This window comes from Megalopta genalis, chromosome 9, assembly GCF_051020955.1.
Source record: "Megalopta genalis isolate 19385.01 chromosome 9, iyMegGena1_principal, whole genome shotgun sequence".
NCBI classification, from domain to species: domain Eukaryota; kingdom Metazoa; phylum Arthropoda; class Insecta; order Hymenoptera; family Halictidae; genus Megalopta; species Megalopta genalis.
The window spans coordinates 13,040,287-13,066,199 of record NC_135021.1 but is presented as its reverse complement, the minus strand read 5'-3'; the positions used below and the strand labels follow the sequence as shown (position 1 = coordinate 13,066,199).

The 25,913-nt window shown below is 44.1% G+C and overlaps 1 protein-coding gene across 11 annotated transcripts in view; it reads left to right on the top strand.

Moving 5' to 3' along the window:
- The window catches only part of LOC117220757 (uncharacterized), a 376,568-nt gene that overhangs the window by 252,692 nt on the left and 97,963 nt on the right, over positions 1-25,913 (top strand). For 10 of the 11 annotated variants that reach the window (XR_004490342.2, XM_076524407.1, XM_033471026.2 and 7 more), the window contains 8 exons: positions 1,680-1,890; positions 4,675-5,185; positions 6,505-7,108; positions 7,742-7,958; positions 8,087-8,335; positions 12,310-12,685; positions 17,442-17,736; positions 20,489-24,970. Coding sequence is in view for 10 of the 11 variants with exons in the window: in XM_076524407.1 (XP_076380522.1) it covers positions 1,680-1,890; positions 4,675-5,185; positions 6,505-7,108; positions 7,742-7,958; positions 8,087-8,335; positions 12,310-12,685; positions 17,442-17,736; positions 20,489-24,970 (6,945 nt within the window). In the remaining variant the exon portion in view is untranslated. The remainder of the gene's footprint in view (positions 1-1,679; positions 1,891-4,674; positions 5,186-6,504; positions 7,109-7,741; positions 7,959-8,086; positions 8,336-12,309; positions 12,686-17,441; positions 17,737-20,488; positions 24,971-25,913) is intronic. The other variant, XM_033471018.2, reaches the window with a different exon arrangement.

Below are 25,913 nucleotides of genomic sequence, written 5' to 3'. Positions count from 1 at the left end.
TTTACAAGTTAAGGGACAATTGGAGAGAATTTACTGTATATCTAACGAAACGCCCAATAAGTTAATATCTTGGCAATAATTATCAACAAAAATTTGTTTATTACGCTGTATATTGTATAGCTATATATAGCTATATATATACATATATAGTATATTGTATATTCTTACCAGAGAAGACGAACTAGTCACTTTTACTGATTTCGTTAGAGCTCTTTACTTAGACGATTACAACTTCCAATAGGGTCGCAATTTTCTCATGAAAATAATTGCGTGCACTTTTTAAACGTTGATAAATACGTCCGTAAAATTTGAAACTGATGTCCCTGTCAATTTCGTTCAAAAACATGTCTTAACCCGCGAGATATTTTTGCAAAGCGTTCAAGCTAAATTATTAGAGTAAATTCTTCCTGATTCGAGCTCAGATTGTGCACAAAAATGGGTAATTTTAGAAGTGAAGATACGACTATTCGAGCCTCGCAGATCGTTTTTATAGTTGTTAACAATCGACGACTATAAAAACGAGTCGCGAAGCTCGAATAATCGCGTCTCCTCTTTCCAAACAGTCCATTTTTATTTAAAAGTTACGGGACAATGGGAGAGAATTTACTATTTATCTATCGAAGCGCCCAGTAGGTTAATAGCTCGGCAATAATTATCAGCAAAAATTTGTTTATTACGCTGTATATTGTGTATTATTCTTACCAGAGAAGACAAACTAGTCACTTTCGCTGATTTCGGTAAAGCTCTTTACTTAGAGCTCTTAGCTTTTAGCTCTTTACTTTACTTAGCTCTTCACTTAACTTCCAATAGGATCGCAATGCGCTCTTTAATCGTTGATAAATACGTCTGCAAAATGTAAAACCGACGTCTCTGTCAATTCCCTCCAAAAACGTATCTCAACCTGCAAGGTGCAGCTGTCCGTGAACATATTTTTGCAAAGTGTTCAAGCTAAATGATTATATCTCAGAATAGAGTTACAATTTTTCCATACAAAAGATTTGTGTACATTCTTTAACCCTTTCGCTCCGAACGACGGATATATCCGTCATCCATATGAACACTCGCGGAGCCGAACGCCGGATATATCCGACATCCACATGATCGCCCTCTGGGGACGGACGCCGGATATATCCGACATGCTGGTATTGCGTGAATCTTTTGACGAAACAAACAAACGACAGTCCGAAATAAACGACACACCATTCAAGTTATATTTGTTCTACCTGCATTTCCCATTATTATTGTGTTACATGTCATAAAGGGATAGAAAATCGAAAGTACTAACTTTAGGACTAATTATTATGTATTATGTTTTGTATTATGAATATTATGTTTTATTTTATTACTGTATATTATATATTATTTCTTCACTTTTTCCATTGTTAATGAAACTTTTTTTACCTATTAAATAACTTTATACCTTATGCAGAAATTATAACTATATTGTTTTAAAGAAAAATCCATTTTCTTCCCAAATACACTATCCACGCGCAATGTGCACAATTTCGGCGGGTGGTTCCGTTCAGGAGGGGCGCTACGGCGGACTGAACCGCCGTAGCGAAAGGGTTAAGCATCGATAAATGTTCGTCTTCGAAACTTGGAATTAACATTTCACGATATTTGACGTACGTGTCTGAAGATTATCAGGTTCAAGACTTTGTTTTTCGGTGTGCTCGCAGGTCCGGAAGAGGAGAAGCTGCTCGGCTCGATACTGCTGCCGTCGTACCGGGTCACCGTCTGCAAGCCCGAGGACAAGGTTAACAGAAAGTTCGCGTTCAAAGCTGAGCACGCGAACATGAGGACCTACCACTTCGCGGCGGACAGCCGCGAGAGCATGAACCAGTGGGTGAACGCGTTGACTCTGGCAACGCTCCTCCAGGACCCCAATCCGTGAGTGGTTCCGTGTTAATTTTCCACTGCCGATATTATCTTCCCACTCGCTCCTACTCGCGCCAGGAAACGAGCCGCTCTCAGAGATTCGAGGCTTCCGGCGCGAGACACCGTTCCGTTCCCACGATGCTTGCGAACCTAGAACGCGCCTCTATGAACCAATCATCTTCTAGCGAGCAACTTCAGCCGCGTGCAGCGCCGAAATGATTTATGGAAAGTCTGCTTCCAAAGACTATGACAATATTGTGTGATCCTCCTTCTCAATTTCCTGTGAAAGAAAAAGATTAATGTTAATCCTTCGAAATCTAGTGGCCACTCTGAGGCGCCTCCAAAAATTGTTATATCCCGTTGCGAAATGATTTATAAATTATCGAGCTTGCTTATGGTCTAAAAGATTGTTAGGAGTGTAAATATTGCATGGGTCATAAGACTCGATTTCATATGCATAAAATGCAATAAACATAATGTGGAAATAGCGTAGGTAAAAAGAAACTATTTTGGTTTCAGCGTCAAGGTAGCTTCGAATGTAAAGAGTTAATTACTTCGATCGAAGAAGCTACGCGAATGCTTCTAGCAGCAGACGATTCCCTAGACTCCTTTGGATACAGTGGTATTTATTTTAATATGATCGTGAACGTTTAAACTTGTGTTCGAACAGCGTTTGCGAGTACAACAATTGTAGTGCAACTTTAAGAATTGTTCGTGTTTCAACTCTAGAAGCTGAACATAACCGTTTCATGCACGGAACGACTCTTCAGACTCTACAAACACAATGATATTTCTTTTATAACATTATAAATATTTAAACAGTGTTTGCACAATGTTCGAAGCGTTTACTGACGAAATCCGACTAAAATCTGATTTGAAGGGTACAGTGGCGTGCACAATTATATGTAGTTGAAGTAAAATTTACATTTTGACTGATACTTAATCAAAAACCGAAAACAAACTTTATTTGTATATTTCTATTTTCTGTTATTTCTAATATAAAAGTATTTAATATAATGATAAAAAATATTATGATAATAATAATATAATAATAATATATAATATAATATAATAATATATATTATATAATAATATATATAATATAATAATATATATAATATAATAATATATATTATATAATAATATATATTATATAATAATCAATATAATATAATAATACATATTATATAATAATAATAAAATATAAATAAAATAAAAATATAATAAAAATATAATTTAAACGTCACGAGAAATGTAAATGTTACTTTGGTCCTATTATTATTCACGCCGTTGTATGTCGCGAAAGCTAACGTCAGAGATCGAAAACACGATGCAGAAGCACAGCCTGATCCCTTTTCAGCTCATTTGCTCGCGGTTCCCAGATTTCCATGCTCCCAAGAGACGCATCGGTGTCGAAACCGAGAACGAGTACCGGGTTAATACGAAAAACCATTCGACAAATAAGGGTAGACGGGGAGCGTTCTCTTCAGGAGTGGAGCGCAGGAAGAAGGTCTCTGGTCTAGTCATTAGCTTTGAGAACGAGCAAACTCGAAACCGCTGACGGACCCGACCGGACAGATGGAAAATTCGTGCAGCTCGGACGCTGGCAAATGAAACGAGCGTTCGCAGTTTTTCACCGGGACAACGGGGCAACGACAACCGGATCCCCAGCCCCTCGGCAACTCCGGTTTATCCGCGGTTAACTTCCCAGGAAGCAAACTAACGAGTTGGGTTAGTTGGGCCGCGATTACGCGCGGAACGAGAGCCTGCATCCTCCGTGCAGCCGCGATGCGCCTAGGATGCACCGTGGATCGGCGCATTCGCTGCGAAACCAGTGCCGCCACCCCCACCCCGTGGGGAAACAAAGCGAATTTCGCATTCCGTTTGCTCGAACTCGGCTCCTCCGACTTACCCGACCCCGGCTAATTGCTCGGAAAATCGGCTGATTGTCTAATCACTTCGAACCTGCGGGATCCGCCGGTTATTCCGCCATATATTTTCCATACAGATTTTCGTCGGAGACAGTTTTAAATAATTTTGCTGTTCCGCGCCCTTTCATCTTACAGATATACGGAGAGAAAATATTTTTGACCCGCGATTATAACACATTTGCAACGCAGCAACGAATGAAACACAGTGATCTTGTCAAGTTTTTGGCACAGCATTATTTGAAGTTGTCAGCGCACAGAGTTACTTTACGATGGTTGCAATGATTAATTGTTTGCCTTCTTTTATTTTGCTATGCATTCTAAGATTGCGAATGGGTTAAGGGCTGTTATCATCCCCTTAATTACGACATAGTCTGATGAGCGAAATACAGTAAATTCTCTATAATCGACGCTCAGATTGTGCATAACAATGGACAATTTGGGAAGAAGAGATACGATTATTCGAACCTTGCGGCCCGTTTCTATAGTTGTTGACAGTTGGTAATTGCCAAAAATTGTCCATTTTTGTGTACAATCTGAGCGTAAATTAGGAAGAATTTACTATACGTGCGAAATATTTTCCTTGGAACTATCTCTCACGTTTCATTATAATTGACTAAAATCTGCAATTAGATCTTGCGCCATTAACGCTTGCACCATCAGCGTCACACGTGTCCGACGACCGCGGTTCTTGTATCTCGTGTAATGAAAATGCATTGGATCGCGCAATGCGTCACAGAAAGATCCGCTGTATTTTAACAGAACACGACGACTCCGTGTCGACAGAGAGAAGACAATCGACAATTCAATTCTAACGTCTCCGCAAGGCTAAAGATGTCCTAACAGAACTGAATGCTAATTATTTCAGCGGCGCCGGCGAGGCAGCAGTGGTGATCGAGATCGCCGGCCAGCAAGACGGCGAACGCAGCGCACGTCCGAGCGTCTCGTCGATCTCCTCGATCCTAAATCAGAGCGCGGACGACAGCGACTCCGGTTTCCACGGTTTCCAATCTCGCGACGAGCCCAGCCACGCTTCCAACAACAACTCCAGCCCGAACAGCGTGAACACCGCCTCGTTCCCGAACCTCAGTGGCAGCAACAATTCGAACACCAACAACGGGAACAACAATGTGAACAACAACAGTGGCGCCACGGTGAACGCTGCGAACAATAATATCAACGAGGCTGTTCAGCCTCTGGTGAACGGTTGGATCCAGCAACAGTCGCAGTACGGGCAGCCTGGAACGTCCCAGCACCAGCAACAACAACAGTATGGCACGCTGATGCAGTCTGGACAGCAGATGCAACAGGTCTATCCACACCAGGCCATAATGCACCAGCACATGTCCCACCAGAACGCGGTGCAGGCCCATCATCAAGTAAGAATAATGTTTATTTGTAACATTATACATATATATAAGATAATTTGTAACATTATATATATATTATATATATAGTATAGTATATATAGTATACTATAGTATAGTATAGTATATATATCAGTATAGTAGCCCATATATATATAAACGCTTATCTTTTTGCTACAATTTGTAGTATATATATATATATATATATATATATATATATATATATATATATATAGTATATATGTAGTATATATACATTATATATATATTATAATTATATATATTTGTAACATATATATAGTATAGTAGTATACTATATATAGTATAGTATATATATTAGTATAGTAGCCCATATATATGTATATATAAACGCTTATCTTTTTGCTACAATTTGTAGTATATATATACTACAAATTGTAGCAAAAAGATAAGCGTTTCCAGACCCTGCGCCATACAATCATAGTGCACATAATACTGCAGCTCGTGTTTCGTAAACGCGTAGCCAACGATTCATTATCAGTGGAAAAGATAAAAGAGATCGCCAGCAACGTACCTGTACCTAATTTTTCGCATATTTCTGATCGAATTAGTTAGTTACAAACAATTTTCATATTTCATGTTCCGATAACAAATGCAGGAGCAAGCGTGATCCGCTTTTCCGATGATATCCAATGTAAAATTCGGCAAGTATCAATTGCTATATAGGCAATAATAGCGCCTCTTGTGGCGACTTCTGAAAGCTCCGTTCGGGGTCCGTACAGTGCCAATTAGTAAACGGCAAAACGCTGAAACTACTAGCCAAACAGTGGCGCCTCTTCTGACGAAATCTGGACGCTCCGTTCAGAGTCCAAACACAGCGCCAATTAGTAGCCGGCGAAACGTTGAAACTGCTAGCCAGACAATGCCGCCACTTTTGGTGAAATCTGGAAGCTCTGTTTCGGCTAGCAGTTTCAGCGTTCAGCCACTTACTAATTGGCGCTGTACGGGCCCAGAACAGAGCTTCTTAATTTCGCCACAAGAGACGCCAACTTTCATTAGGCTCCGCGGATGATTCTTGCCGGAATTTACACTATTTCTTATGGCGATCGCGGCAAGAATCATCTGTTCTCTTTACATAGAATAATAAATAAAGTTTTTCCGCATGACATAGACGCCGGAGAGTCTCCTGAACATACCTATACCTCCAGAATATCTTTTCGATTCCTAAATTGACAGATTTCATGCTACTTTTCGCACAAATGTCGCAAAAATCAGTTATTGCTCTCAAAAAACTATTCATTTCTCTCCATATTTGTAACAATATTTGCAACAACCGAGCTTTCCGCTATCAGCAGGTACATCAACAGAAGTTCCAGCAGCAGCAACAACAGCAGCAGCAGCAGCAACAGACCCAATCGCCAGTAACTGTACAAACGGTTCAACCGATGCCGAGGAAGTTCGGTCAGCCTATTTACGCGAACGCTCCGCCGAAACCAAGGCGATTAACGGACGGTTCGACCGAATATTCAACACCATCGCCGGATCCTGACTACCGGAAATCGCCAGTGTCGCCGGACGTTACCGTGACCAGCAAAAGCCCGATGTCCGACTACGATAGAAGTAGCATGATCTACGGGACGAGGATGAGTCAGCCGAGCCAGCAGAGCCTCAGGACCGATAAGTCGGGTTTGACTTATGGCTACACTCAGGTGCAGACTGAAAGACGCACGCCGGATACTTATGGTCGTAGCGCGGCGAAACCTAGGTCTTCTAGAGGCAACGGTGACTACGAGGAAGTTTATGGGGCCCCGCAGCTTTATCAGAGACCGGCCGGACCCGTGGGATACTCGAAGGGAGCTTCACCGGCGCCTATTCCCATCCCCCTTTACGCTCAGCAGCATCAACAGTATCAGCAGCACCAGCAGCAGATGCTGTCGCCGGCTGCCACCGCTAATAGTCAGTAAACGATTGATCTCGAATCGGATCAATTTCTTTCTTTTTCTTCGGATTAATTGATTTCGGGATCGCTCTTTCCGAGATGTCGCTTTTAGGTCGTAGAACGTTGGTGAAAAGTTGAAACCTACTGTACAGTGTACAGTACTTCAGTTTGCACTTATTTCAGTGACGATCTTAGAATATTTGATTATATTATAATATTTATTTTTTAATAGAAATTCCGGGAAAAATTCAATAATGTTTATGAAATGAACAATATGAACGCTTCAATTAATCCTTTGCACTCGACTTGGCGACTCCGAGGCGCCATTAGAAATTGTTACGTCACGTTTCAAAATAATTTTATTAATCAAATTCGTTTATATTCAAAGAGCTGTTGAAAGCGCAAGCGGTTGCATGGGTCGCAATATTCGATCTTATATGCACAAAATTCTCTAGATCGTATAAAATAGGGAAACCGTGGGTCGGAAGAATTATTTTAAATTTTGCGTTAATTCGGTTTCGAGAGCGCAAAGGGTTCACTTGTTTGTATCAGTTTGCCATATGTTTGCCAATGAATAGAGCGAAACATTCCAATGTTCTTTACCACGAGTAGAATGCTAATCGCTGAACGTGATCGTTTCTGTGAAACAGTGCCCATTATGAGGCAACCCCGTGCTCAACCACCGCCGCGACCTCACAGCGCCGATTTCTTGGAGTACGAAGCAACGAGAAGGCCTCAGCAACAAATGCCAACCCACTGCGACGACGCGTTGAGCCAGCAGAGGCGTCCGCAGAGGCCTAAGTCGAGTTTAGACATAGTAACCCCATCCGACGCCGCCAGCGACGGATATTTCTACTCCGAAGAACGGTAACTACAGCCGCGGCTGTTTCTTGTTCTGATAACTTACTTAGTTAGGACGCGTCTCGAGAACTATTGAACGAGAAGCGGACGAACGTTGCAATGGGACGCTATTATTTTCGGTGTGTTGGGATCAGATACGCGGCCCAGATGCGGCAGTCGGCGGTTTATCTACACCAGGCGCCGCAGCACCACCAGCAACAAAGGAACCAATCGCTTTCACGGGCGACAATGCCGGCGAAGCTAACGGGAGTCCGCGACAGGGCCGACGAAAGTAGGATAGCCACGTTGCCGGAGGCTTCGTGCTCCGGGCTGAGACGGGGACAACGCGAGCACGTCCATCAGCAGCACGTGATGTCGCATCAGTCGTTGCAGAGGCACACCGAGTGAGTCGATCATACGTCAACCCTCATTTTCAACCCCTCGAGAACCCCTTTGACGGCAGAGGAAGCATCGTTAAGATACCGCAGGGCGCCGATCTAAATCGTCTAATCCGCTAATTCTCTTATTTTCCCAACGTTCGACCGATATCTAAACAACTACTAAGCCTAGTTTCGCTGTCAGCTCGTTCTCAGACAAAGATAGTTTCCACGGTGAGATAACAAAAACGACTGAATACGATTTAAAGTAGTTTTGAGACATTGCTTCTGGCGATGACGACAAGATTCTGCGATGATTACGGTTTTCTTCGAGGTCACTGCACTTTTTCACGAATTCATATCCACGGAAAAGTGATCTACTTCTGTGCAGTTTGATCTACTTCTGCGTAGTGTGATCTGCTTCTATATAATTTGATCTACTTCTGTAGAATTTGATCTACATATTTTCGTATAATTTTGTTTACTTCTGTAGAATTTGATGTATATATTTCTACATCTAGCGACGATGACAAGATTCTGCAATGGTCATGGTTTCCTTCGAGGTCACTCTATTTCTTTTCCGCGAATTAATATTCAAGTAAAAATGATCTACTTCTGTGCAGTTTGATCTACTTCTACATAGTCTGATCCACTTCTGCACAGTTTGATCCGCTTCTGTTTAATTTGATCTGCTTTGGTATAATTTGACCTGCTTCTGAATAATTTGATTTACTTCTGTAGAATTTGATCTACATATTTCTACATCTAGCGATGATGACAAGATTCTGCAATGGTCACGGTTTTCTTTGAGGTTACTGTACTTCTTTTTCGCGAATTAATATCCACGTAAAAGTAATCTACTTCTGCATAGTTTGATCTGCTTCTATATAATTTCATCTACTTCTGTGCAGTTTGATCTACTTCTACATAGTCTGATCTACTTCTGTACAGTTTGATCCGCTTCTGTTTAATTTGATTTGCTTTGGTATAATTTGATCTGCTTTTGAATAATTTGATCTACATATTTCTACATCTAGCGATGATAACAAGATTCTGCGATGGCCACGGTTTTCTTCGAGGTCACTCTATTTCTTTTCCGCGAATTAATATCCACGTAAAAGTAATCTACTTCTGCATAGTTTGATCTGCTTCTATATAATTTCATCTACTTCTGTGCAGTTTGATCTACTTCTACATAGTCTGATCTACTTCTGCACAGTTTGATCCGCTTCTGTTTAATTTGATTTGCTTTGGTATAATTTGATCTGCTTTTGAATAATTTGATCTACATATTTCTACATCTAGCGATGATAACAAGATTCTGCGATGGTCACGGTTTTCTTCGAGGTCACTGCACTTTTTCACGAATTCATATCCACGGGAAAGTGATCTACTTCTGTGCAGTTTGATCTACTTCTGCGTAGTTTGATCTGCTTCTATATAATTTGATCTACTTCTGTAGAATTTGATCTACATATTTTCGTACAATTTTGTTTACTTCTGTAGAATTTGATGTATATATTTCTACATCTAGCGATGATGACAAGATTCTGCGATGGCCACGGTTTTCTTCGAGGTCACTGTACTTCTTTTTCACGAATTAATATCCACGTAAAAATGATCTACTACTATGCAATTTGATCTACTTCTGCATAGTTTGATCCGCTACTGTATAATTTGATTTACTTCTGTAGAAATTGATCAACATATTTCCGTATAATTTGCTTTGCTTCTGAAGAATTTGATCAACATATTTCCGTACAATTGTGTTTACTTCTGTACAATTTGATCTACATATTTCCGTATAATTTGAACCTCCGAATAACTTCCGAATTATTTGATCTACTTCCGCATAATATCACAAAAGAATCCACCCGAAAATTGAAATAACAGAGTCGTAGCGGAAGTTTTATTGGTCATTCGTTGTCGATGGTCGACAGAATGGCCATAAGTCGTATCAAGTATGTACAGCTTGGAACCGCGCCAGGATTCGGTTGGGCGTGGCTTTATTAAAATTCCAAGGGCGCGTCGGGGGCCGCGGGAAAAGTATCGGAGAGTCGTGTTCGTGAACTACGCGACGGTTTGTTAAGCGGAATGCTCGCCTAACTGAAAATCAGCTATCAAAGAGACGTTCGCTTTCATTCAGAAATCCGCGATCGACGAGCTCCTCGAACCGTTCGGTCGTTGCACCTCGCGTTCACTGAAACGGAAACTTTCAGAACGACTTATTGCCGACAGGAACTTCTTCGTTTTACGATCAACTTCTTCCTGTTAATCGCAATACCGGTTTATCGGCGGCCTGTTCGCCGGGATCTCCAACGTGCAATTCCACATCCGTATCAATTCTATTTCGCATACTTTCCGGGTTTACTTCTTCCGGGCCAAGGTTAATCTTTTCATCGAACTTTATGCGAAGAGGTGGTTCCTAGAAAATTGGAGTCCCGAGTGTTTAATTATAAAGAGCATTTCCTAGGGTAAAGTTCCTGGCAATATACACAGTGTATCGAAAATTGTAGTACAATCAGCCGGGGCAAGAGAGGCGATTCTATATATAAAAATAAGTCGATAAAAAAATAACACTCTTTTCATTTAAGACTCTGTTCTCAAAAAAATCGGTTTGACAAAATGATCTATCGAATGGGGAGTCAAATGACGCGACTACATACTACAAGCCACGCTAATTTCACTCATCGTGCAACTCATTTTTCTTGAAAGCGAAGTCTTAAATGAGAAAATGTTACTCTTCTTTTCGACTTATGCTTGCAAGTAGAATCGCTGCCCGGCCGATAGTACCACGATTTTTGATACACTCTGTATATCGAGGTTAAGGTCGACGTCATAGGTTTCCCTTATCTACAGCATCTATTCAAACTTACGTAATCACTGCTGGCGGCCTCACAGACCGCTAACCTTTACTACGTTTTTATAAAATTGATGAGAAAACATCTATATTAATTGTTCTTACTTCGCACTTCAATAATGAAGAGGTCCAAGTTCGATCGAATCAATAACAAGAGTATTAAAAACGATCCATCTTTTACAATTTTTCTTAGAATCATATTATCATTACCAGACTGCGAATTTTATGCATTTACGAGAAATATGGCTGGAAGAAATAGCAACAGAAAAAAGTTAATAAAATTACCATCTTCTCTTCACTTTATTAAAATTATTAAAAGAAGAAATAAATCTTCATTTCATTTCCGTTTCTTGCGATTCAGTTAACAAGTTTTTATTTTGCACAAAGACCGGCGATAGTAGTTAAGATTAATAATAAACCTCGCACTCGACGCTTTAAATAACTCGGAAACAATAAGAGACCGCCGATTAAGTCGAAAATCAAAGTTACCGAGGATCATGTCCTTGACCTCACGTGTCAAGGTACTCGTTAACACATTGCGGACGGCTCACGAGATATCTCGTTTTTAGCAAATTGAACGTTGCGGACGGGTCACGAGATATCTCGTTTCCATGTTTTTTTTATTTAATCGGCAACAAGCAACCAGCCGCAAATATTTCTGTTACGTAACCATGGTAACGAAGCCTCCCGCATTCCTAAGTAATTTTAGCGAAACAAATGAATCATTCCAAGCATGTAGAAATGATCAGTCATTATAGCCACTCTAAATCAATATTCAAATTTGTATAATAAATAATAGTTAAAATGTAAAAAATCTTATATAATAAACAGATATATAAACTATGTATACATAGTATTATTTAAGAATACTAAATGCAAATCAGAAATGTGCGTATCCGCTTCCTGTTACTTGCCAAGCATGTTTTTGGAGCGTTCGAAAATGTGCGGTCTTTGAGGGCGTGTCGAACGCGCAGAGCCCCGTCCGCAATGTGTTAAGATGCCCCAGTTAGTCAAAGAATAGTTCTTAGTTAAAGAATCGTAGAGATTTGAGAGGATGCGAGACGCGAGAAAGCGCTCCCGATCCGAAGGGTAGCGACGAAGGGTCGATTGATGGTATCAAGAGGTTTGTTTCGGGGAGCAGGGTGAACAGCAGCGAGGCGAAGCTGAGGAGGTCCTTGCGCGAGAAGAGCTACGAGCCGAGTAGCCGGGAGTTGGTGAATCACGTCGAGGACGGGACGGTGCCGCGAAGAATTCCACGGGAGTACGAAGGGTGGGGCAGGCCGGCAAGTCACGCGAGTCACACGAGTCACACGAGTCAGGGGACTCACGTGGCTCAGACGTGTCACGCGCCTCGCGCCGCTGCCCGCCGATGGAACGACCAGCAACAGTTCTGCAGGTCCGCGTCCGCGAGACTTCCGAGGACCCGGCACCCTGCTGCCCTCGACCAGGACGAAGACGACTACGCCGAACGATCCTCCGAGCAGGACTCGAGGGACGGTGAACGCAAGATCCAGCAGGTGAGTCCGGTTCGTTCTATTTGTTTTGTCCGTACGTTCGGTTAGTCGCCTAACGTACATGCGCGACCGAACTATTGTACGCTCGATTCGCGCTTCCTACGGCAAATTAATGACGTGGAAGGGTCTCTAGTAGTCTTAGAGAACTTTATTTTTTGTGTTGTACTCTCTGCGAGCGCTGGTGGAAGAATGCTCTTCCAACGCTGGAAAGTCGTGGAAGAGCACCCGTGGATGGAGGTAGATTGTTTATTATTGGTCAAGGCACGAATCACCCCTTGGAGGGGGGTGTCTGCCTTGACCCTTGTTGGGGCCTGAGAGGGTTTCCCCAATGGTGGGACCTTTTTATGGCCCTTGTCTCTGGACGCAACACTATTTCGTCCTGTTTCTACAGCAGATGTCCCAATTACTGCGACCTTAAGCCCGCCGCGTATCTTTAGTCAATTATTTCAGAAGTTGTACAACCTAAAATTCGTTCCAATTCGCAGCATAATAAAGCTTAAGATCACTTTCGTCGTAGAAACTATTCGATAGGAATAAATTGTCGCGTCTGGCCATGACATGGCAATTCTACTTCATGTCACAGACGCAAAATGGCGCGAAACACGCGATCCTGTGGCATCTTTCAGCTGGTTTCTCCCGCAAACGCAACCTTAAATGAACGAATGTTATTCTTTTTTCCGACTTGTTTTTGCATGGAGACTGTCTCTTATGTCGGTCGTGCCACCAGTTGCTGACCACGCTGTATTTTAAGCTGGTTCTAGAAGGCCAACGTAAGACTTCTTGTTGGACTTCATGATCAGCTAATGTCTCGCAGCATAATATTATTATTAATATATATAATATTATCTAAATAATAATAATAATATTATTATTAATATATATAATATTATCTAAATAATAATAATATTATTATTATTAATATATATAATATTATCTAAATAATAATAATAATATTATCTATAATATTATTATCCAGATAGAATGTTTACGAGAAGAATTAGGCCTTCTCTGCAATTTTCTCCGAGAAAATCTAGACACTGTTTCGCATCGACATTTCGCACACGTGTTTCCCCATCGTTCAGAATATACAATAGATTTTCGTCAAACCAAGATGCCTGGAACTGAACACCGTAAAGAACGTTAAATCGCTTTCATGTCTCGGAAATAATTCAGTGGCGTAGCTCGATTGTCAGCGATGAAATCGCTGGTTGCCCTGACGGATGTTGTCGAGCAAGGTCATCGAGTTGTCCCTTCCAGTTAAGAAAGTTGTCTCGTTAAGTTAATTGACTCGCGGACTGGCGAACTCCGGGGCGACCGGGTTAATTGAAATTAGTGGATAGATAAGCGGCCGACATAGATTTATTAGCCTGTTTCCTGAGGTGGCGGCGGTACAATGGCGCCGTTACGAAACCGCCGCCGAAAGAATTCCTGATCTAATAGCTCCACGCGAATGTTTACACCGAACCTCTTAACCTCCGCGGAGTACCCCGTGCTCGCCAAATTGAATGTTCTGCGTGATGAATGTCCGCGCTCGATCTTTTCGGAAACGAAAAACGACGGCGCGAAATAGAAAATTGTACTTCATATTTCGGATTAAGTTTTTTAATGCGGTGATCGTTTGCTTTTTCATCGCCGTTCGCGAGAGTTCGGCGAAAAGTGATCTGATTACTGATTAACGATTATGATTATGGCGAAATCATGTTCATTGTTAATGATTACGATTACTAAATAATCGAGTAATCGTGATTAATGAATAACTAAATTAATCAAGTAATCATGATTAATGAATAACTTAAACAATCGCAGCAAATATAAACGTTGATCATGATCAACATAGTAATCGTTAATCATGTAATGATTACTTTCTTCGATTATGTGTTATATTATCTGTTTTATATTAATATATAAAAGTAACAATAAGACATTTATTCTGATTTTTAGCAAGTGTTATTGTAATATTTGCCATAAGTAACATATTACAATAACACTCGTTAAAAATCAGAATAAATGTCTTATTGTTACTTTTATAAATTAATATAAAACAGATAATACAACGTTATGTATAGTAATATAAAATTATGTAAAATAAAATAAAAATTATGTATAGTACATGCAAATTGTGTATAAAGACTGTACAAAATTATTATCAACACTAGATTTACGGAACCCGTCAAAATGACGGGTCACTAATTTTTTAATTTACGATTATTCGTATCGTAAAGATACGTTTATGAGTTATTTATGCAATTTATATTTGCCATAAGTAACATATGAATAAAGTACCAGTAACATAACGATAGTAAGACATAACAAAGTAAAGTAACATATAAGTAACGTATAAACTTTACGATACGAATAATCGTAAATTAAACAATTAGTGACCCGTCATTTTGACGGGTTCCGTAAATCTAGTGTTAACAATAATTTTGCACAGTCTTTAGACAATTTGCATGCACTATACATAATTCGTCCTGACACAATAGCAAGTGATGAGAACGGCTAAATTAATCATTAATCCGCGATCACAGTGTACTGATTAACGATTGCAGATTGCCAAATGTAATCATGCCTACCGATCTATTCCAGTTACGATCGATTGGTTAACACGTTCCGTGCCGAGCTTTTTTTACTCGAATCTTCACACTTTGATATTTTACTAAAACTTGATGTATTACGTGCAATTATTAATTCTCGTACACATAACAACATAACAAAAACTTATCAACGTCCATTCTTGCGGTGGAAATTGATTCTTCGGTTCTAAATTTCTTGTAAACAATTTGTTCAGTTCACTAAGTAAACATGCAAGCGTGTACCATCGATGGTACACGTGGCACGGAACGTGTTAATGATTATGTTTCGTAATCAGTTACAAAATCAACCACAGAATAACGCTTTGCAACCGTCGAAGCCTGCCGATCACGAGACGGTGGATGAACTCAACGATAAAATATTCGGACCGCGGATTTCGGAATTTACCCAGCGGCAGAGGTAACAGGATGTCCCGGGATCGCGTTACCGGTTCACGTAGCAATCGGCGAGGTTACGATGAGGTGACTCACGAGTCGTTCGCTCGCTTTCCTCGCGTGATCCCGAGCCGTGTCCGACCGCTGACGGACAGAACAATTCCGTAGGCCTCGCAGCCAAAACCGATGATTCATCCTTAGCCGCGTACAACCTGCGCCTGCTGTACCTGTGCCTGCATTTTAAGTCGCCTCCACCGCGTGCCGTCCCGTAACAACGCTTTCACCGCGGTTAGTTCGATCATCCCTGTCGTCCTGACTAATCCACCTAATCCTTTATGGATCATAACGCCCCGAATAGACGATCTTCTTTGCGCATCGCGCGTTACAGGCTGAGCGAGATTAATGGATCAGGGTTCCATCGTTAAAAATTGTTTTCGATAGATAAGAGACCGACGCGGGGATTAATGTTATCAGAAATCATTTTAGAAAGATTAGGCTTTATGTGGATAGACATTTTCGTGATATATTCGTTTTGTTGATTAAATGATCACTTCGGTGAAATTGGTTCCGGAACGATATTTAATGTTGAAGATCTCCATCGGGACCGGTGATATAGAATGTGCAATTAAACCGGGTTCGATTATTGATGTCCTTCTGCAATAATGGCGAATTTGCATAAGACTTCGGCAGTCCGATAATTATTACGCATTTATTAGGACCAGCGAAACTGTTGCACGGGATTGAACAAACGGATTCGGATATTTGCAGTACATTAGAATTTATGAAATTGTAATGAGAGCATTATTGGAACACGGTACATGTTAATGAGCATTTGTTCCGGCGATGTGCGAATTTTCGTTTTCGAGCGCGCACATTAGAATGTGCCATTAAATGGGCGCGATTTTAGAACGGGCATGTTACGATACAGATTTAATTGCGCCAAATAAACGCATGAAATGACGCAATAGAGGATCATTTCGCCGACGATTGTGCAACTGCTCTCAATTATTCAATGAACCGGCTACTAAAGAGATATATATTATGGTAGCACGAAGACCTTTCCTTTCTTGTGTAAGAATTCGTTCGAATAAGATTTTTATTTGAACGAGAACTTATTCGTGCAGCAGTTCGTATGGAAAATAATCGATTTTTAAAAAAATAATACATTTTATAATTTTATATTAGCTTAAAATAGTAGTTGAAATTGTACCGAATTACACTGAATATATCCGTATAAATATATTCTGACAAAATCACGTGAAAACGAAAACAGTCGACAATCATTTGCGTTATTATCAAAGTAATTTTACAACCTTGATTCGGATAAGTTATTTGAATAAAGAATTATTCGAATAATAAAGTAAAGATGTAGAAAATAGAGTAAGAATTATTCTTATATATAATATATTATATATATAATAAATTATTATAATAAATATATTATATATATTATATTATATATATTATATTATATTATATATATAATAAATTATTATAATAAATATATTATATATATTATATTATATTGTATTATATATAATATATTCTTATTATATAAGATAAGAATAGAAGTAAAGAATTATTCGAATAATAAAGAATAATTCGAACGAATAGATAAAATAACTTACAACGAACAAGTTTAAATAATAATAACTTATTCGAATCCTTATTCGAATAAAATATTCGACTATAAAAAGAACGCATTCGGATAATTATCTTGGGTAAAGATTTATTCGATTTATTTATTGCCCTCCGTTGGAGAGCACAGGGAATGTAAAGATGTGACGTTGCAGCGCGAGGAGTCGATGAAGCGGCTGCTGGAGTGGAAGCAGCGGATGCTGCAGTCGCCCCTAACCCGGAAACCATCCGCCTCTGCGACCAGAGGCAGGGCACAGAACGAGTTGTCGAGCTACTACAAGCAACAGGCGCTGCTGGAGCTTGCCGCCCACGAGGCGTCGGTCGCGGAGGGCCGTCACTCGAGGCGCCGGGACGACGGTCACCGTCCTCACGTACGCAGCAAGAGCACCGACGGAAGGCGCACCGTCGCGAACGTTTCTCGGTACAACAGCTACTCCAGCGACGACGAAGGTAGGGACGACTCGCCTGAACTTTTTATCTGAGTTTTGTCGCTTCGCCCCAGCCGTTCGTGGGTCTCCTTCACGGAAACAAAAACTGCTCTTCTACAACCTGTATCTAGCACTTTCGAATCCGCGAGGATCGCTCTCAATACGGTCGCCGTTGCTTCAAACGGGTCGCCTCGCCTCGGCGAGGCCGAGCTCTTCAAGATCGCGACGCGTTACTTCGGCACGTTCTCCGGCTGCCACGCGTGCCACTCGTGGCTGGCAAGGTCCTTATGCCAGACGCACGCCGACTTTCGTCGCGTTGTTCGCTTCTCCTTCGAAATTTCAAGCTTCCTCAGAATCGTACGAGTTCAATTAGCTTCTCGCGGGCAGACGGAAACTGAGTTGATAGAAGAGCGTGCCGAGTCGATCATTTCCAAAAAGTGCTCGGTTATTTCATTTTTTCGTTAATAGTTCCAAACAGAGTTGTGCAGAATTAAATTTGGATTAGTCGAGGAATTATGATTACGATGTAATCCGATTACATCATAATTCAATCATATTTTAATTCGCAATGCAGATCTCCATTTAATTAAATTACGATGTAACTCGTAATTGTGTGTGTGGCGTGTGGTTGAATTAAAATCACGAATTACGATGTAATCGAATTGAGATATAAATATAATTGAAATATAAATATAATCGGAAAAATTATAATAAATCAATAGGTAATAAGAGAAGAATTGCATTTCAATCACATCGTATGTTAATTACATTGTATTTCAGTTACACCGTGTTTCAATTGCACATTGTGTATTTGAATTACACTCGTAATTAAAATAATTAGCAGTTGAATTGACTGAAAGGTTTGAACTATACAATTGAATGACAACGTAATCGAATTAGCACAACTCTGGTTCGAAGAAAAATTCGCTTGTCGAGTCGCGAGTAAAATTGCTCCGAGGCGTTCATAATCTTCCGTTTGCAAAATCGATTTTCTCGGATACCGGACGCGATAATTGAAAGCCGACGGAGTCCCACGATCGCGCTGCACCCGCGAGTTAAGGGACTCGTAGTAGCTAGCTGTACTAATTCATGCGTAACATCGCTCTAACCCGACGAACGTATCTCGCGAACGAGACGAAACGAAACGAAACGAAACGAGCCGAGAGAACGAGATGCTTTTCTGCATTGCACGAGACTGCCTCGTTCGAGTTCGAGTTCGTGAAACGCGGCAAAAAAAGGAGAACCGTTTGCCTTGCGCATGACACCGAACATCATAAATCATGTAAAGAGCTGCGTCCAAAAATAATATCTAATCAATCGTTGCGTGCTCGAACGCCTTCCGGAGGCGCGAGATTTTTCTGTGCATCGAGAACGCCCTCGCATCCGATTGTTATTTGTTAAACTATAACAACGTGCTCGTCGACTAACACGATCTACGCGGCCTGACGAGAAAGGAAGAAAAGATCAACTGCGATCGGCTGTCTCTCTGTCTGTATATCTCTCTCTCTCTCTCTCTCTCTCCCTTTCTCGATCGAGATCCAGCGACCTTCGAATTGTCTCTGCTCTTATACAACTGCTCTGCTCTTCCTGGCTGTCTTTCTACTCTCTATCGCGACAGTAATCGGCTCTCTCGTCGAGGGACAGTGAACGAGTCGATGTAGATACAATTATTGGTGGACACGGAAGGTGGCAGGAACACATAGAGACTATCGAAATGTTTATAATATATCTGTACCGCATACGTGTATGTGTACATACGCGAGTAAACGAGAGATGGCGGGGAAAGAATGACATGTTCTCTCCGTTGTTGGGGGCTCCTTCTCTTTGCTGCTGTTGGGTCTGGTGCTGTGACTGGTGGATGGGAATTAATGGATTAACACCCTCGAAAATCGGGATACTTAACCGTCGAGAACGACCGAAAACCGTCCGTTACGATCTAACACCCGTGTCGTTTCTCGGATAGTTCTACTTAATGCGATTTGTGGGTCCGCATGGCATGCCCAGGAGTATGTTCACTAACATTGCCGCCTTGTGCTCGTCATTCACCGCGTACGCTGCCGAGCGGATCAAGGATCGTTGTGGGATCGATTGTGGAAGTTCTTTTCGATCAAAGAATATCTCTAGCCTGTCAAAGAATCTTTCGCGACGTTTGTTTTCATGACTTTTGTATCCTCTTTTCATTAAAACTGCGTTTTCATTAGGCAATTGGTAGCAACGTTTGTTTTACTACTTCTTTTGTAGCAGCTACAAAAAACGATTAGGTCTTTCAACCAGGGATAGTCAAACGGGTTAACTCTGGTCGAACGATCAGGAATTGTTTTAATTTTGTCGATACTGAATCCTCGAAAAAATGATAAAACCAGTTTTACTCCGAGGGAACAAGATACCGTTGTAAAGTTAATTATAATACAGTGGATCATAATAGACATCGCCGTGAAAGGGTTAGTCGTCGCAGTCGTCCAAAATTGCTTAAACTAAACAACATTAATAAATATTAAATATTATATAAAATTCGAAAGCAAATTTATTTTATTCATGAATCAATCCGAGCTGTAACGACACGAACTTAATTCACCAATTGTTCAAATCTCTAACACTTATTTTTGCTGAAAACGCGCATAGCGATAAATTTCCGATCCGATCATGCTCGCAACGATCCTGGTAGAGCTCGGCGTAAGCTTGGAGTGCGCCGAGAGGGTTGGGTGGACTGTACTTAATCGTGACACGTGAGTAACGATCGTCCTCGTGTGTTTGTTTTGTAACGGACGAATCAGAGCTGGGCGATGTCCAGAGGAAACGCACGCGCAGACCCTCGCATGCAGGAAGGAGCCCCCGGCAGGTGGGAGACGGTCGTTCATCGGTGCTCGCGGGCGAAGAGGGCGTGTCGGGGGCGGGCCGACAGACGATGAGCGCTCCTCGAGGCCCGGCCGACAGGAAACCGAGCCCCTCCCAGTTCCCGAATCTGGGCGGGATTCCGCCCGACGCCGGCTACGAGGAGGTCAACTTCCCCTCCCCTCAAAGGGCGGAGCGATCCTGCCCTACCGAGAGATCGAGAAATCCAGGAGGACTAATGAACATGGACCAGGAACTCGAGACCTCGTTCGACGACGGATTGAAGAAGAGACCGTCCGGAATCTTGAAGACGTCGACTGCCTACGGTACCGACGAGATCACGAAGAAAACCGTGGTGCCGAACACGGGATACGCGACCGAGTCTTGGCCCTCGCAGAAGACGGTCCAGTGGATCACGAAGAGGGAGAGCGGACTGGAAGACTGGGACTCGAACATCGACGAGAGCAAGGTGATCAAGGAGTTCTCCTATCAATACATCAGGCCCAGAGAAGGGGCGGAATCGAGGGAGGCGGAATGTAGGTGGATGGAGTCGCGGGAGGCGGAACCACCGGAGCCTAGGAACCTGGTGCAGTGCAGAATCAGATCGTTCGAATTGAGCATGGATAGCTCAACGCCGGTAAAGGAAGTGCTGGCCATGCAGGAGCCACTGAAGGTGTCTCCGTTGCAAACCACGGAAGCATTCGTATCGAGGCTAGACTCTGGGAAGAAGCATCCTTCGAGCATCCGAAACTTTGCTCTGGGAGAGGCGGAGCCTCCGGAGTCGAAAGGGCGTGGCGTCAGGGACGGCCACGCCAAGCAGGCGTCCACCGACAGCAACAAGTCGGTGAAGGACCTGCTGGCCGACTTTGAGAGGAAGTCTCAGCAGGTTCAGAGGCAGGAGTATAATAGGCGGCAGGAGGTGAAGCATCGGGGAGTGTTCAGCGACTCGGAGGCGTTGCTGTATGACACCGGCAGCGATCTCGACCAACGAGACAAGAGCGAGGAAGGGGAGGTGCGTGCCGAGGAGGCGGAGCTCGAGGTGGATCAGGTAGTACCCGTGGTTGTAGACGAAGACAAGTTTTACTCCGATGGGGTGAAGAAGAAGGGGGACGCCTCGTTTCGAAGAAAGAAGAGACCCGTATCGAGGGAGAGCATCACGTCCCAAGACGAGCGAGCCAGGTCTCCCGAAGACCTGGAGGCGGAGCCGAACTTCAGTTGCAATAGATTGAGCGTCACAGAATCCTTGCTCACCCATGGTGATCAGTTTTCTGGAGAGAGTGGCGAGGACAGTTCAGAAATGAAGCAGGAGGACATCTGCCCCGAAGAGCATTATCTGCCTATGTCGCCTAGGAAGTCTATCCTGGACCCCAACTGCGACGATCGACCGAACCCGAAGATGATGGAGAGTCTGTTCGCTAATCTAGGCCACGAGGAGAGCTCTTACGTAGAAATGGCGCAAAATGGCATCGCTAGGTCACTGTTAGCGCCGAATGATGACAATAGGAAACTGGACTCTGGCGAATATTCGACTTTGGACACGCCCCATTACGAGTTCGTCTGCGTGTCCGACAGCAAAATGGAGCCGGTCTACATGGAGGTCAGTCAGTTATCGGAGAAGGACGAGCAAGAAGGCAGTAATGTGTCCCTGAAAAAGAGGACGTCTCACGAGGACTCTATGCACTCAAGATCAGACCTGCCAGACATTCTAACCACTCTAAAGACGGATAGCTCCGATGCTGACGACGAGTCGTCGAAAGATTTGGACTCCATCGATGCACCTAGGCATCCTAGATTCAGCCTGTCCGACACCTTCAGGCCGGCCTCATACTATCTGGGTGCCAGTCGAACGATGATTGCGGAGCTGCACGATTCTTCCGACAGCGAGCTGGTGTCTCCGCCTCCAATCCCCACTTCTCCACCTCCGCTGGATGATTTAGATTCTCTGGACCTGCAGGAGACGATGGAGATAAAGAAAATATCCTCGCAAGTGAAAAAGGATAGTGGCTCGAACAGGGACTCCCCTAAGTCATGGAACAAGCCGATGGGCCAGGTGGAGACCCATAGGAGTCCTTCAAGGTTTTCTGACGCCACAATTAGTTCCACGTTTAGAGACAGTCGAATATCCTTGGAGAGCGCATCAGGTAGCGACTCCGTCGATTTGAGAACTCCTGAAGAGGAAGCTAGACACAGGCAGCTAAAGACCAGGCCTGTCAGCGAAGTCTGCGAGGTCCTGGACAGCTTGGACGAACTGGAATCGCTGGGCAGCCGATTCGATGGGGCCAGCATCGACCTGGACCAATACCTGGAGGAGCTCCAAGCCCGCGACGCCTTCAACGTGGATCTGTACGCGAAGGATCTCAGCTACAACAGCATCTACGGCTTCAACGAGAACATGATGGTGGTGGACAAGCTCCAGAAGACTACCTGTCACGACCTCACAAGACAATCGAACCTAGGCAGCCTCGACCAATCGTTGCGCTACGACACTAGCAAGATGGGCTCTGCCAGCAGCCTACCTTCTATGAGAGTCTGCGACGTCCCGCCCTCCCATCAACACTCGCAGTCGTTCACAGGGGACGCCCACTACGAGAACATCACAAGCTTCTCCCCGCTGAGGATATCTCCAGCTATTCGGTCCGATAATGAACAAGTCAGAGACAGGTTGCACAGAACTTCCCAGAACAACCTTATGTCGGCGTCGCACAGCAGGGACTCCAGCTACTCTGTGGGCGTGGCTTCGATCTCCACCTCCATGGCCTGCCAGCGACCTGCCAGCGCACAATCCTCAAGCATGCACTCGCCCACAGGTGTCAACCTGCTGGCCAACGTCCTGCGAACAGCCAGTCCCTTCTCGGATCGCTTCCAGAGCCACTCGAGGTCTGCCAGTCAAGACTCCGCTCGTTATTCCATGATCTCAAACCACAGGTCCTCGTCTAGCCAGGACTCCAGCCATTACCCCGTTCCCGCGGCCACGCCCAAGCCTAACCCCGCCCCCCAGTCCTACCTACCAAGCGAAACGCGTGCTCAAAACGAATCCGGAGCTCCCTACTACTACTCCGACCTTCAGGCCAGTGCCAGTGCCGCCGACATAGAGGCTGCCAAGCCGATAGGCCACACTTCTCGTCTTCCTCAGCTAAATAATCAACGCGACGACGCAGCTACTGCCTTGAACAAGCGCAACGACATCGGACGCATCGTCAACCCCATTGCAAGACAGCTGCCTAGGCAGATCCAGGTGGAGGATATCGACGAAGCCCGCCGCATAGCTGCCGAGCTTCGAAAGACGACCTGCCAGCTGCTGGCGGAGAACAAGGTGGACTTGGTGGACAAGAAGAATTTCTACGAAGCGGACACCTTGAGGAGGGTGAAGTCGACCGATCCTCTGCCCGATATATCCTCTCCGGAGATCAACACCAGAAACCTGTATCCTCACGGACTCAGAGACAAATCGAGCGATCAGAACAATAGGGAGACTTACGAGCTGGCGCAAAGTTCGCATAGAAGGTCGAGATCGCTGGAAGGTCTGCTGGACGACGTTGGCCTGCAGAACCTGGTGGAGCAGAGGAACAGGAGCAACAGGGTAGCGACTGTGCAGCCGACGCAGATCGAGGAGAGACAGCAGAGCGTCAGCAATATAGCCTCCGGTAGCAACTTCAGCGCGGAGGATCCTTGGGAACAGGATTCCTTGTGGCGAGAGAGCCTGAGACGCGTGAGCCTGAGGAATGCCAGGTCCTTGGACAACCTGGACAGCCCGCCCAGACCAACCGCATCCTCTTCCGACGCTAAAGGCAGGAACAAAGTCACCCGGGGCGCCACCTACGTGAACGATAGCGTGATCAGGCGGGAGATCCTCTCGGAGGAGAGCTGCGATAGGCCCCGGGTGAAGCGGAGGGCCAACAAGGAGGACGCGGTGGACGATTTGACCTACGAGAGCCTGTCCATGGATAGGATCCACGCCGGCGGCTACGTCTGGGACCCTCAGAACGAGGCCTACAGGAAAGCCAGCGTCGAGGATGCGAATCATTTTTTAGAGGAGGGCAACCTTCCCCCGGGCCGGCCGAGCTCGGGGGCGGGGCCAGCGTCGGGCTCCGCCTCCGGGCCGTTCGAGCTCGACCGCGAGAAGCTACGCCAGTGGGACCTGTTGTCGAGCGCCTGCTTGCTCCAGGAACAGCAGCGCGGCTCGATGGCGGACTCGGGGCGAGGGTTGCCTGCCACCCCGGCGGCCCAAGAACGACCTGGAGGCGTTCTAGGTCTACGGAACAGCGGTCGCGCGACGACTGGTGGCGACACCATCGCCGGGAGCATCCTGCCGGCTGCTGGCACGATCGCGGAGAAGGCCGCGGCGATCGACAGCACCGGCATCACCGAGGCGATCAAGAGGCAGGAGCTGATCGAGACCAAGCAGGCTTGTAACAGGGCTACAGGTGAGTGGCTCCTCAAGACCGGTGGTGTGTTCAGGAACTGACTGACTGGCCGTGTTCCAAAACGTCCACTATGCCCAGCTGAGATCCTATGGATGATGCTCCGAGTCTCACGATCGATGGACTCGCTTGCACTACCAAATGTACCTGCGTTTCGTTTACGGACGGCCTGTGTGTTGTTCTGTGTTCTATTATCTGGACGATTGCTGCGTGGATTGTTCGTGGATGAACTTTGATCGACCCTTTCGTTGACGATGCTAAAAACGCCGGGGAACCGGTCCGAGCGGCAGTAGTTCGGTTCGATTTCTCCCCCTAAAGACTACGAGCTCGACCCTTGTCGTTCCAACGCCCGGAATTCGCTACGACGTTCGATAATGTTTGTCCAGATTTCGTGATCTCGAATATGTAAATCGATTGGATACCCATAGCAATTCGATTATTTTGTCAAGAAGCGTGTGTAACAAAGGGGATCAAAGTATCGACGGTTTATAAATATGTAAATTAAAGACCACGCCGAAACGGTTCGTCGTGGCAACGCAGAATATTCGAGAAGTCTCGTTTGTAAGAAGTGCGGCAACTTCTGTGGCTACGACTGCATCGTTGCACTCGGCGCACTGGCTGGAGGAAGCGTAACAAGACGTCTTCGGTTATCTACGTGTGCTAACATTGTACTCGTTACACCGAGCATCTTCGATTCTCGTACACCAGCGTGCAAAACTTTTCCAAACCTTTCGCATCACTTTGCTCTCTCCCTTTCTCTCTCTCTCTCTCTCTCTCTCTTTCTTTTTTCTTACAAGATTTTGTACATTCACCGACAGACTGTAATCGTTGGACAGCGGATATTTATGCAAAATAAAAATTGTTTGCTCCGATTACAAGCTACAGGAGCCACATAGACATTGATTTTGTTCTTTACTCGTTTCAATGAGCTATTCTTTTACTGTTC